Source organism: Vitis vinifera, chromosome 2 (assembly GCF_030704535.1).
Source record: "Vitis vinifera cultivar Pinot Noir 40024 chromosome 2, ASM3070453v1".
Classification (NCBI taxonomy): domain Eukaryota; kingdom Viridiplantae; phylum Streptophyta; class Magnoliopsida; order Vitales; family Vitaceae; genus Vitis; species Vitis vinifera.
In genome coordinates, this window is record NC_081806.1 from 5128443 (window position 1) to 5142368 (window position 13926).

The following is a 13926-nucleotide window of genomic DNA, read 5'->3' on the forward strand; positions in this document are numbered from 1 at the left end:
CCAAACATGGAATTTCATTTTTTGGCATTTATGATACCCATAAGGTTGCAACTTGGGAGGGATGGTCTAATCCAATTTTTAACTCAAAACACTTGATCCAAGCTCGATCTAACATCATTTTTTTAAGTTCGGGCTGGTCGGTTAGATTTGAATTGATTGGGTTTTATAATTTAAAATTTATTTATAATATTTTAATTTTTTTATATATTATTATGAAAATTTAAATAGTAAATACAATAAAATTTTAAAATAGTAAGAAAAAAATAAACATAAATTTATAAATAAATATGTATATGTGATATTTTTCTTAAATTTATGTATATTTTTCTAGAAAGTATAGAAAAAACGAGTATTATTATTATACGTTATAGATATTATAAAGATATAAAATTAAGTTTGGGTTAAGCTTGATTTGCTTGAATCTTGGTCAAAGTTCAATCCAAAATGAGTTTGGGTTAAAAAAATTTAACCAAAACTCAATCTGAATATTGAAAATAATTATGCAAGTTCATCCTAACATTAAGTCGGGTCAAACTGCTCAAGTTACAGCCTTAGACACCCATATGCTATTTTGGGCCTATCATAGTGAGTGCGTGCTATTGTGAATGGCTTTTTGGGTGTAATTTTCACCAACATGCTTTGGGCTTGAATGCTATTTTGGGTCCATGGTTAATTGATTTAAGTTTCTCTCATTTTATTTTGGCAATAAAGGGGTTTAATATGAAGCTAATTCATATTGGAAAACTTAATGCTAAGTTTGGTTGGTTAGATTAGCGTGAGATAGGATAAAAGAGAAAATATTATATTTTATCACATCCTTGTTGATAAGATAAGATAAGTTATTTTATCCTATATTTAACCAAATATAAAATAAGATAAATGATAAAATATATTATTCATTTTCTTTTTTATATCTTTATACATAATATATGTTAATTCTAAGCTAAGATATAAGATGTATATATCCTATGCATCATAAGTTCATTTATTTTTATCAAAATTTTATATTATTTATTTTGTAAAATAAATTTTTGGTTAATTTTTTTAAAATATTTATAAATATATTTTAAAATATTATTAATATATATTATTTTTATATATTGAACAAGCTTATATAATTTTTTTTATTTATACATTTTAAATATTTTAATTATAAATATTGATGAATGTAAGAGAAATTTCATTTTCTTAAATAGCAAATTTATAATGTCTTTATATATATATATATATATATATATATAATTTTATTTATTTATTTTATAAAGTAAATGTAAATAAAACATAACATATCCTATTTAATATGTTATCTTAAAATATTATATCCATTAGATTTAATATATAAGAATATAAATTTTTATTGTAAATCATATCATATATATTTTTTATCAAATAAATTATAATATTTTATAATATGTATATCTTATTTTATGAAATATAAGTATGGGAGTTTGTGATTCGAATAGCTCATGGCATGGCTTCTTCGGTGCGCGCTCAGTTGCTTGAATCAAAGTGAATTGTCCCACGCTAGCACTTCCGCGTCATAACTCCACCAAAGGTGCTCATGGGAAAAGCGTCCGTTAATAACGTGGATTGCGCGTCTTCCAAAGAGCACTTCTTGAAGGCTTAGAAGTATTCTCAGGGCTCAAAAATTGAAATGGCATATCCAAGGTGTTTTGAAGTTATTTTGAGTGATGGATTAGTTTGGTCATCCTTGATCCGGCTTGATGATGATTAGTTGGTTCATAAAACCATAACGGGCCGGCGTATTCTAAGTGGTTGGATTGTGTCCTAAGTCCTAACCTTACCTAAATAATCTTAAGTTTTGGTTCAAGCCGAGGTTTGTGGGTTGTGGCCATTAAAATATACATTTAAGGTCACTTTTAAATCAATTATTTAAAATGGTCTCTCTCTTTGCCATGTTCCTCTTTTTGTTATTTTTTTATTTTTGAAAAACTTGTTAGATGCCCCATTTAAAAACTGCAATTTCGGTACAAATTTAGAAACCATACTTTGAAATTTTGGTTTGAGTAAACATTTATAAATAACATTTTGAAAATGTTGTTTCAAATCAATTTAAAGGAAAAAAAAAATGGTTGGTTTGAACAATAGTTTCATACCAATAACTTACATATTGTTTGTTTGAAGTATCAATTTGATTCAAAATTCTATAATATTTATGTTCTATTTTCTTTAGGGACAATTATGATTTAGGATAGGCAAAACTGATAATGGATTTAAAGTCTGCATATTTAGTATAATTATTATTAAAGATATAAAATATGAAAGATAAAAATACCCTTAAAGAAAATTAAGGAAAATGAGAAAAGAGTTTTCCGTAAATTGCTTGTGGGTATTCACAAAATTGGACATACTTTTTGATTGAGTGTTTGATAAATCAGTTTATTGACATAATATGACTTAATTATCAAATATAATAATTATGTTTGATTAAGTAATTTAATATTACAATATAAAATTTAAAATAACTTTAACAAATTAACTTAATGATATAAGTACAGTTTAACTTAAAATTATATTGAGTTATTAAATAGTGAGTATTAAGTTTCATCAAATATATTTGTAACGTTAGAATTTAAGTTTTCCAATAAAAAATGATATTCTTCTATTGATTCTCACATTTAATAACTTATTAAAATCATACAATCCATTCTCTTGATATTACCTTTTTGTTGGATTGAATCCAAAATCTTCTTTGATAAGGTTTCGGAACTAGGATAATTCTAAGATGTTTATGCATTGAAGGTAGCTTGAAAATTTGAGGTTTAAAATGTATTAATCGATGAATCTGAGGTGGATCTAGATGCTCAAACTAGGTAAACCTTTTGCATCAATTTCGTTTTCATAGTGAATTAATTTCAAACCTCGGGTTTGTGATATATTTATTTATTTTATTTTTATCTTTTTATATTTCTATATTGTATTGTGTGTTTTTGCCTATTATCTTCGTCTTTTTCAATTTCATTTAATTTCTATTACTTATAAAGATAATTTGAGTAGATCATGTGTTCATTTGATCCCATCATCTTGTTAATTGAATTTTGATTTGGTTTGGAGAGTTGGAAGTTATTTTTTTGCATGCCAATTGGATAATGAAGTGGGAATCGACTTGAGTGTTTAATCATTCATTCGTATGCAAGCAAGTAAAAGTGCTTAAGGGATTCTTTTTGAGTAGAACGAGTAGAACATGGCTTGGGCCTTGAAAAGCACCTTTAGAAGTTGAGAATAATGGTCCCTCGTTTCAAGAGAAATTTAAATGGGCCTTGGGCCCAGTATGTCAAACTCAAGACAAGGACCATGGCCACCCCTAAGCCCTTGCACTGGGCTACCTTGTATTGATGGACCATTGGGTTTCTGATTCTTGTCCTTGACACTGTTTATTCCTAATCAAGTTATTCTTAAGAATCACAAAGATAATAGAAAGGGAAAAAACAATCACTAATTTGCAAAAATTGACCCCTTCAAGAAAAAAAATTGATACATGACCCTCAGTTGATAAAAGTTTGTGGAAAAGAATGATATATTTTTTTTCATTACATTTTTTTATAAAATGAAATAATATTTATAATATACAATCCAACAAAATTAGGAAACTAAATTATACAAAGAAAGTTGATTAATTCTTAGAAATCCTTTTTAAAAAAAAAATAAAAGAGGAAATATAGGATGGATTATACATTTCTTAATGTTTTCAATCAAATCTAAAAAATTAAGGAGATTAATTTTGACATCTTCAATCAAATCAGTTAACACTTCCTCTTAAGTTGGTGAGTAGATATTTTCCATTTTTATTTTATTAATTATTTTGTGAAATGATCCACTCGGTGCAACCTTTGTTAGAATATCAAGTAGTTCATTTGGAGTACAAAATAAGTCCACTATTTAGCTTTTATTTGATAAAATTTCAACCCATTAATTTTAACGTGTTTTGTACGATTATGTTAAACTAGGTTGTGATCAACATTCTCCATCATCAACTAGTGATGGTTCTTCTTTTCCAATCTCTGGATCAGCCTTTGCCACTGCAACAAATCCTCTATTCCTTCTTTACAAACCAGTTCCTGATACTCATGGTAATGTTCACCCTATGTTAATCTAAGAAAGGGGAATTTAAGGCTAAGGTCTATTTGAATCCTGACTTTACTATTGTGGAGCATATCACTATGCAGGAAACTTTACAAAGTGATTATTAGAAGGCTACCATGGAACAAGAGTGTACTAGCTTGATTTAAATCAAGACCTGGTCTCTAGTTCCAAAACCAATTGATAAAAGGATAGTTGATTGCAAATCGGTGTTCAAGATCAAAAGGAATCCTGTTGGGGCTGTCTCATGGTACAAGGCATGTTTGGTGGCTAAAGGTTATCACAAATCGCCTAGTTTTGATTTCATTGAGACCTTCATTCCAATGGTTAATTAAACCTACAACAATTCATGTGGTGCTAAAATAGCTTTTGCTAAAGGTTGGGAGATTGACAGTTGGATCGATGTGAATAATGCATTCTTGAATGGGATTCCCTAAGAAACTGTATTTATAAATCAACCTCTAGGGTTTGAACAACGTGATCAATAGAGACCTTTGGTATGCAAACTACATAAAGCTTTACATGGTGTTTGACAAGCTCAGATCATCATTGCAACTTGGTCTTATCTCATCTTAGGTCGATCATTATCTTTTTCTCAAGTTTTCTGCTGACTCCATTATATGTTCATATAGATGATACACTAATCACTGGTAGCAATCCTATAAAGATTCAATGCATTATTACCCTGTTGGAAGGTGAAACTCCCCTTTCCACAAAAGTGAGATGCGGGGGAATGTATGGGGTTGGGCAGGTAGGAGGTCGTAACATGGCGTGCAAAATGGAATTCAAAGAGGAAAAAGAAGATTTTTTTTTTCCTAAAAAATAAAGAATTAATCAGATTTTCAAAGATTGGGGTGATTAATGGCAGATATGGCTAATTGTTGTCCTTGCGCCCTGCCCATGTTGCAATCTCATTTTTTGGGCATCAGATTAATCTGCTGCATACACTTCATTTGAGTTGCACCACTACGACAACAAAGAGATCGAAGTCAAGAATATTGCCGTCCAACCATATCTTGATCTATACGTACCATTATTTTACCATATGACACTTCACATCATCAGTTTTCAGTGCTTAAATTATTGGGGTTATGGAATTATTGCGAGAGAGATGGGGATATGATCTGGGTATGTGTATAATATATACTTTGGTTTTGGGCCCCGCCCCTTATGTTCAACAAAGGTGGGTTGGCATGGCGTGAGACAAGGATTCATCACCAAATGACAAGATTCAATTTCAATCGCCAGCCAAAGCAATTTCTGGCCGTAATGTTGTGTTGACAATACTTTTGAAGTGGTCCATAGTGATAAAAAGTGAGGCTATCCATCTAGTTTTATGGAACTCGTATTAAAAAGGACCTATATGTGTATGTGCCACTCATTTATTCTATATGTTCTTCTTGAAAACTTTGGACATGGATGAAAACAACACGAGATGTTGCATGGCATGCAGTTAAAAAATTCTTGAAATTCACTGACACTGAGACTTGGATCGACCAGATAGGGCATGCCTCCCAGCCTTGGAATTAAGCTTATGAATAGTCAAATCATATGCTTTGAACAAGGACCATTTGCTTCAGGGTCTCATGCCATGTCTGGCTGCACCCAATCATGATCAACTTTATGATTCTATCTAATGCTCCTTATCCACTTCAACTTTGATCATCACCCCAAAAAAGATGATGCTTAATCATTATTTTTATAATTTTTTTAACCATTGAATAATTCAATGTGAAAATATTTGACACCTAATCATAAAATGATAAATATGGTACAATTAATACCCTCAAGATGAGCCCACCCATAAATTTCAGCTTACTGCATACTGCATCTACAACATTTCCCTTTTTTTTTCTTCTTCACATTATTTTCAATAAATATCTACCAAAATCTGATAAGACTTTGTGACAAAGGTCTTATCCATTCTGTATGCAATGTACTATTATGTCGGATAAAGGAATGAAAATATTATTGTGGAGCATTTAATAATTGAATCCAAACAATGTTCCTCTCTGTAATGACGCTGGATATCCTCACCCTCCGGGTCTTGTCAGTACATGCTTTTGAATATTAAAAAAAAAGAAAAAAAATGGATATTGATCGCATGCATGGCGGTGGAGCCCAGTGATTTCACTTCCTGGTAATTAAAGGGCTATACTTTCACATTCATCCCACTTTAAATAACTAGTTCCACTCACCGACTAATTATTTGTCACAACTATCATATTCTAAATTGCTTTCCGTCTCCTTTAACCTGTGAAAGACTCCCACATTTTACGTGACAATGCTTCAAATCATATCTATAAACAGGCTAGGGATGCCCATTAACTTATGACATTAATGCACAATACCATGGGCCGGATTATATTAAAGATTCGCCCATTTATTTATGAACTGAAGAGATATTCTTTTCACATCTATGTTTAGGAACATAGGGATACGTTTCAATTTTAACATAAAGTGAAAAATAAAAAAAATAGTGGTCACACCACCTAAATAATAATTTATTTTTGTGGAAAGCAAATAATAAATATTTAATTACTTTTTTAAAATATTAAATTTACTTTTATTCTTATTTTTTTAAAAAAAATATGGTTTTGCAATATAAAATCATTAACAAATAAAATGGTTATTTTTGCTTCTAGTTTTTCTATAGCTAAAAAAAAAGAAGAATAATTAGAAGTGAAATATATATGTAGATATATTGTGTACTGTTTTCTCCCAACTAAAAACGTAAGGAGCTTATGAGCTACAAATCCATGTATTGTACCCAAGGATCTGATGGGGTAGGGGGCTCTTGTGTCCTAATTCGTTTTCTGAAGTAGACAGGAGAAATTGCGTACACAACACCGATTTCCTTATTTTATTTTATTTATTTATTTATTATTATTATTTTTTGGGTATAATTTCATCACAGAGGAGTTGATATGCACCACGTGTCATGGTCGACTGATGATGAGCAACACTACATTTCTTTATTTATTTATGTGCAAGTGCAAACTCAAGAGACTATCATCATGTTCACATTGAGTCCCCTTTTCCGTTCTTTTGTACAGAGGGGATTACAACCTTGGTAACAGCAAAACTAAAATACAAAAACAAACTGAAAAAAAAAAGAAGGGACAGGGGGAAATCATTTTGCTTTCCCATCTGCTGCTCTGAATCGCTTCTATGGCGTATTTATTATTGTGACATAATATTTTTTCTTTCTGCAGATGCTTAGGAAAAGCAGATCAGCCAGAAAAACTTGACCATACTAGAGAAAGAAGAAAACCCTTTAGTGACAAGTAGGGCCAACGTCCTCCAATTCAATTCCCTCATCGGCAAGCCTCTTGTCCTTGTACACATACCATTTAGCACCAATTAAGTAGAATCCCAAGTTGAAGACACTCAAAATTGCCAGAAGCCAGTAGAAATTGTAGAGCTTTCCCTGGTTAAGATTATCAGCTAGCCATGGCTTTCTGTCCCCAGTCAACTTGTGCACTATGGAAACCAGGAGGGAGCTCAAGAAAAACCCTAATGAAAGTGTGCTCAAAAACAGCCCTGTACTCATGGTCTTCATCCCTTTAGGACACTCCCTAAGGAAGAAATCAAGCTGCCCAATATAAGTGAAGGCCTCACCCGCACCCACCAATAAGAACTGGGGCACTAGCCAAAACACACCTAATGGGACAACTGCAGTGGGATCATCTGTCAAACCATGGGATCGAGCAACATGCAACCGCTTGAGTTCAGTCAGTGCTGCTGCTACCATTGCTAATATTGAGAGGACTAGGCCAACACCAATACGTTGCAAAGGGGTCAGCCCTTGGGGGTTCTTAAGTATCCTGGCTGCTATTGGGACCAATATCCTGTCATACACTGGAACAGTCAATAGAATGGCTCCAACAAAGAAAACTGTTAGTGATGCAGGTGGGATTTGGAATGATTTGCCTATGTGCCGGTCCATGGTGGTAGCCTGAGACACAGAAAATGTGGTCATTTGAGCATAGACTGTCCAGAACAAGATAGTAGTTGCCCAGGTGGGGAGCATCCGAAGCACCAATTTCACTTCTTCCACATCAGTTAGGGTTGATAGTTGCCATTTGTTCACCACAGCATTAATGCCATTACCCATCTGAGGATCCTTGATTGCAGCCCGGTCAAGGAAACTACAGAACCATAAAACAATCTATATTAGGTGAGCACATAAAATAGATAAACATAGTACTTTCTAATCTTGCTGTAATAATAGTGAAACTGTTCCCTGGAGTGGAAATTTGGCGGTTATAGAGAAGCTTTCCAGTCTGCATGAATTGGAAGATGTGAGCAAAAGTAGTGAAATTCTGGAAGCATATGAGCAAGTTGATCTCCAATATGCTCATCACTTGTGTCGTTTGCATAACAGACCAGGACAAAGTAGGAACCAATCAGGAAAAGAGTTAAATTCTGATGATAATATTCTATTAATAGGCTGCCTGTGACGGAGGCAAAGGAACAGTCAGTCCAAATAACGAATGCATGCTAGTCTGTCTGTCCGTGAGCTAACTGGGGAAGGTGGATAGTGGGAGAGAGAAGACAAGAGGCGTGAAGACAGACTGGACAAGCAAAGCTCGTGATATTTGATTCCTTTGTAATTTGTGTCACTGATATTCAACATTTTCTTTACATAATTTACACTTTAATCACGGCCATATGTAGATTTTCTCACAGCCAACCCCGTGGAACAGCCAAAACCAGCCTTTATTTCATAACAGGTTTGTCTTCTTTCTAGGAAGTGGGTTTATATATTTATTAAAGTATGGGATGCATGAACCAGTACCGGTTGTGATATGCGGTGGAGAATATTAAACGAGATCCATATTAAGGAGAGGATGAGATTCAATGGAATTTTTTTGGGGCAAGGAATTCAATTGACAGGAATCCATGTGAATCACTTGTGGAGGTGGATTGTATATTTATTTAATTTATTTCTTCAGTTTTTGACGAGGACAGCTGCTTCTTGCCCTCACTTCCAAAATGGACAACCAAAACTGAGAATTGAGTAGTGCACATGCGTGTAATTAGTAGATCAAGCCTAGCATATGATCATAAAGCCTATATATAGAGAGAGACACACAATAAATTATTCTGGTGTATGATTGAATGGAATTATTGCATCAGTTGAAGCTTACCCACCAGAGATACCCCACGAAAAAGATAGGTCCTCAGCTTGCCACATAGCCTAATTTTTGGGCAAAGAATATACCATTGCTACAACTATCATGCATGTTTTTTTAAGTAAGAAAATCAAAATTTTTAGTTGGATAAAGAACCTGCTGTTATCAAAGACTGCTTGCGCATTGTGTCTTAGATGATGTTCATTCGAAATAGAAAATCTTTGTTATAGTAAGGTTCTTAATGTAAATGTAGAGTTAGATTGAGAGGGGTATCTTTAATATTCCTAAAACCAATAGACTGGCTAGAACTAGAAGAAATGCAAACAAGGACAGTTTCAACAGTTATAAATTAAAGTTGGTTAATAAGATAAGTTCCAGGAACAGTACTAACCGGAACTGCTTGCTATGAGGTAACCTCTGCTTCTTCTTCTTTTGCCCTTCAGCTGCAGCATAATCGATATCGAAAAGAAACGACGAATCTGTTGGCAATTCCAGATTTCTTTTCTTCCAAGCAGCTACAAACACTGTGGCGATCTGTGTTAATGGGCTACCAACGAGTTTCTTGAACCTGTATTTTCTAGTGCCTGATAAAAATACCACTAGGCCAATCGCAATTGCACATGCGCAAATTCCATAACCCCATTTCCTTCCCAGGTTGTCTTGTATGTATACAAGAATGGTGACTGCAGCCAGTGATCCTATGCTTATAAAGAAGAAGAACCAGTTGAAGAAGTTTGTCATCTGGTTTCTCTCCTCCTTGTTCGAATCATCAAATTGATCAGACCCAAAGCCGGAAACACTCGATTTTAGACCCCCGGTTCCCAGGGCGGTCAGATACAATGCTAGATAAAGAACAACCAGCTGCATGCCACTTGCTGGAGTGCACAATGGGCCGGTTTCCATGGCACATTTGGGTGGCCGGAGGCTGGGGATTGTAGTTGAGATTGTCAAGATTGTAACACCCTGATCACCAAAACAAGTAAAAAGAACTAATAAATCTCATGAACCAGGAACAAAAATACTACTTTTGTGAGTACCCACTTGATCTTGTTAAATAAAAAGAATTCTCCAGCTTTTTAAAGGAATGCAGATATTTCTCAAAAGGCAAAAGTGCAGCATCAAACTTAATTTTGGGGCCAGAAAAAACAGAGTGTCGGAAGAGAAAAGCAGGGGACACTTAGGTTTATTATTCTATATGGTGCACCCAGCACGTTATTCAAAGAAAATGATTCAATTCAAGAAGGGTAGACTTACAGTCGCTTGAACTGTGGCAAAGATGGCGATGGTGAGGTACCTGTAAAGCAAATGATAAAACAAAAACAGTGAGAAACACCTTCTTACAATAACAGCAAAAGACTGGTCCAACCACGCAACCACCATTAGCAAAGCTCAAACCTGCCCAGAAAGGTGTCAGCCACAAAACCACCGAGCAGGCAGAGCATGAAGGAGGTGCCAAGGAAGTTGGTGACTGTATTGGCAGAGCTTGCATTGCCTAAATGCATAGTACCCGTCAAGTACGTCACCAGATTAACCGCAATACCAAGCGTGGTTAATCTCTCACAAGCCTCAACCCCTGACACAAAAAGCAGAAGCACATAAGAGAGAGACAAAAACGAGAAGTTGATAGGATCACTGAGAAGAGAAAGTTGGGTCCAGGAGTAGAACAAAGGTAGAGAAGGAGGAGGGTGTAAGGACCTAGAATCATGGCTGCACTCATCCAGCCACCAGTCCTGGACCTCTCGGCTGGACGCCCTTTATAGTCCCAAGCATCTAGGATGGTATCCCCTTGAGTTTGAGGGAGTGACATGGTCTGAATTGGTTGAAGAGGCTTTGTTATCGAGATTGGCAGGTAGCACTTAAGCAGAGCTACAGAGGAGGAGAGAGATGAGAGACTGAGCTGTGGCACGTCGATGGCGGAGGCTTGTGGCCTTTTTATAGCCAAACTTGGGCAACCTAATGACATCATTTTATCTTTCTGCCCATTAAATTTAGTCAATAAAATACCCATTTCTCCTTTTATAGTATACCCATTGGGAGCAAGTTTTACCTGAGAAAAACATGGCAGAGGCAAAGAGAAAACATCAGCCAATGAGCCATGTCACCTACTACTTCAAGGAAGATTTAACTTTATTTATTATGAGTTGGGAGGATTTCAATTCAAGACAGCTAATTAAAATTGTCAAATATTAAATATAAACATTAATACTTTCAAATATGTTTAATCAATACTTCAGATAATTCTATAATAATCAATATAAAAATGATAAATATTAAATATGTATATACTGAGTGCCACTGGTATTGAATAATCAACCTCCCTGAAGAAGAATGCTTTTAACCTTGTCCAGTATAGGCAATTAGGTCGGAGTAAATTTACCAATCAATGTCGGCAACAAAACTCCAATACAAGGGAATTGTTGGATGATCAGTAGGTAGTAGTTTACCTTAACTTTGAATAGGTAATGAAAATCATGGGACAAGAACCTAAAAGAAAAACAACAATGAGAGAAAGTGAAAGCAAATATGAATGGAGGAGAACGGTGGTAGTAAAAAGGAAGGGAACGTGGGCACATCATCTGCGAGTCGTATCAAATTGACATTTTATTGTAAGTGACATGTAAAATTAACAAGATGTAACCCCCTTAGATTCTTTATAATAGCATCTTTAACGAAAGGAGTTTTCCAAACGTCAATAGAGACGACCCAACTTGGCATGTACGTGGTCTTATTATTACTCCTAAAGTGCCTCAATTAAAAATGTTATCATGGCCCGGAGGAGAAGTATCTCAAAAAGAGAGGTGATCTAATTTTTGTTTCTTTTCCCGTTACTCCCTTTTACTATTCCTGATGGCCTTGTTCACGAATGACATTAATTCAATTCACAAATCCTGGATATGCTTCGATATTCATTGTGGAGCCTGCTTCAATTGACAAGACAGAAATAAGATTGGACTGAATTCTTTGTGGATCACCCTTGGGAATCTTTTATCCAAGGCAATCGATGATGATTATGAAGAACTGTATTTATAATAGATAGTTTCCTTGGAATTAAGGTGATCAACTCATGATAGCTGATGGATCCGTCTTTCATGTTAAATGCAAGATGTCACCCTCATTCCTCACCGAAATTCAACTTGAATCATGACTAATCTTTACTGACGCTTATCCGTTTCTACGCGTAACATTCTCTGGTTTTGATTAAGGGGCCGTGTGATAGCTCCTCTCTCATTGAAAATCTGGTTAAAGTATTAAACTAGAGCTTCATTACTTATTGGTGAACATTGACTATGTTCTTAAAATGGTTTGAAACTATTAAATTAAGACAACATAATGGAATTCATAATATAATCGTGATAAAGCATCTTCTTGAATATTGTTGCACCTAGATGGTAAAAGCAACAAATTTGTTAAAAGGTCCATGATTATCCCTTCCCAATTCCTTGGATACTAAAATTATCAAAACATGGAGGGCAATGAATACAAGGCTGACTCAGAAGGAGTTTCCTTGCCGTGTGGGCCACTGGTCTAGGAATGGTGCGCTGATGCTTAACCATTGAATGCGTATCTTTGCCATCCATCTATTCACCCACCATACAGAATAACAGAAGCCATAATCGAGCTTACAGATTGTAATAAATCCTCAGCACTAGAGCCTCAAAACTCAACTTCGGGGTGGGAGAAGGGTAACGATCTAGGGTTTAGGATACATGAAAAAGATTGGTCAAAGGCTTTTTTTTTTTTTTTTTTTTTGTGATTTGGGGATGGTCTAGAGGGTTTAAGGTATCAAAGTGTTAGATATGCAAGGATGTTGCTCCTCCAAAAACCCCTGGATATATGTAAAGGCGGAGATGGTTACAGCCTTTGTATTGTCCTCATAATGAGTGAAGACTCTAGAATGGTGTGTTTTGGAAAGGTTAAACCCACTGCTTTAAGGCTTGGGATGAGAGAAGATCCCAAGACGGGTATGTTTATTGGGATGATGATCAAGTTTCACTGTGAGTTTTTGGACAGTAAAATTTGGAAGTACGAATGAATATATGACATTGAACTGTGATATTGATCAATTGATTTTCAAATGAGATGATTAAGTCCTTGACATTATAATTAAGAAAATGACCCGAATGTGTAATGTTGAAGATAATTAGATCCAAAACGAATGTGATATGAGATGTTTAAACTCTAGTTTGATAGTTCAGTCTTATTAGTAAGTTGTTTAAACTAGATGCTTAAGTTTACAATTTTAACAAAAAGTTCAACTCATTCATATCAAGATAAAAGGAATTATTAAGAAATTCAAATAGGTTAACCAATGAAAATTAAAGAAACAACGGATGCTAAATTTATATAAAACTATTATTTACTACTTCACCAACATGAACGTTTGCCAAAATTTTAACTAAAACATTAGTTCATTTCAAGAGTTGATATATTTTATTCACTACTTGTTCTTTTTCAAACTTGCTCTAAAATTTTCAAATGGTGTAGGTTTATCCAAACCATTAAAAAAATTTATGTTTTCATTTAGGTTGAAACCAAGGATTATAGAAAAATTGGGTTGGTGAACATTATTCCTCTTTGTCTTTATCCATTACAACTTCTAAATTCTAATACACATAATGAGATAAATCTCCAGCCATTGAAAGTTTCAAACCCAATTAAATGTTCCATTGGCCTTGTGTTGATGTTT

General features: G+C 34.3%; 1 protein-coding gene across 1 annotated transcript; it reads right to left on the reverse strand.

The window, feature by feature from the left end:
* Window positions 1-7054: 7054 nt before the first annotated feature.
* LOC100259122 (protein NRT1/ PTR FAMILY 6.3) lies at window positions 7055-11262 on the reverse strand. Its single transcript, XM_002266915.4, has 5 exons — window positions 10935-11262; window positions 10635-10812; window positions 10494-10533; window positions 9631-10202; window positions 7055-8252 (listed from the first exon to the last, which is right to left on the reverse strand). Exons 1-5 carry the CDS (start codon window positions 11245-11247, stop codon window positions 7379-7381), a joined length of 1977 nt encoding a protein of 658 aa, XP_002266951.2. The 5' UTR covers window positions 11248-11262; the 3' UTR covers window positions 7055-7378.
* Window positions 11263-13926: the final 2664 nt, after the last annotated feature.

Excerpts from the sequence above, each read along its gene's own strand:
- LOC100259122 (XM_002266915.4), bottom strand. The coding sequence starts at position 11,247 with ATGGGTATTTTATTGACTAAATTTAATGGGCAGAAAGATAAAATGATG. Across the intron at positions 10,534-10,634 it reads GCTGACACCTTTCTGGGCAG|GTACCTCACCATCGCCATCT; the intron begins GTTTGAGCTTTG and ends TTTGCTTTACAG. Across the intron at positions 8,253-9,630 it reads CCTCATAGCAAGCAGTTCCG|TTTCCTTGACCGGGCTGCAA; the intron begins GTTAGTACTGTT and ends ATGGTTCTGTAG.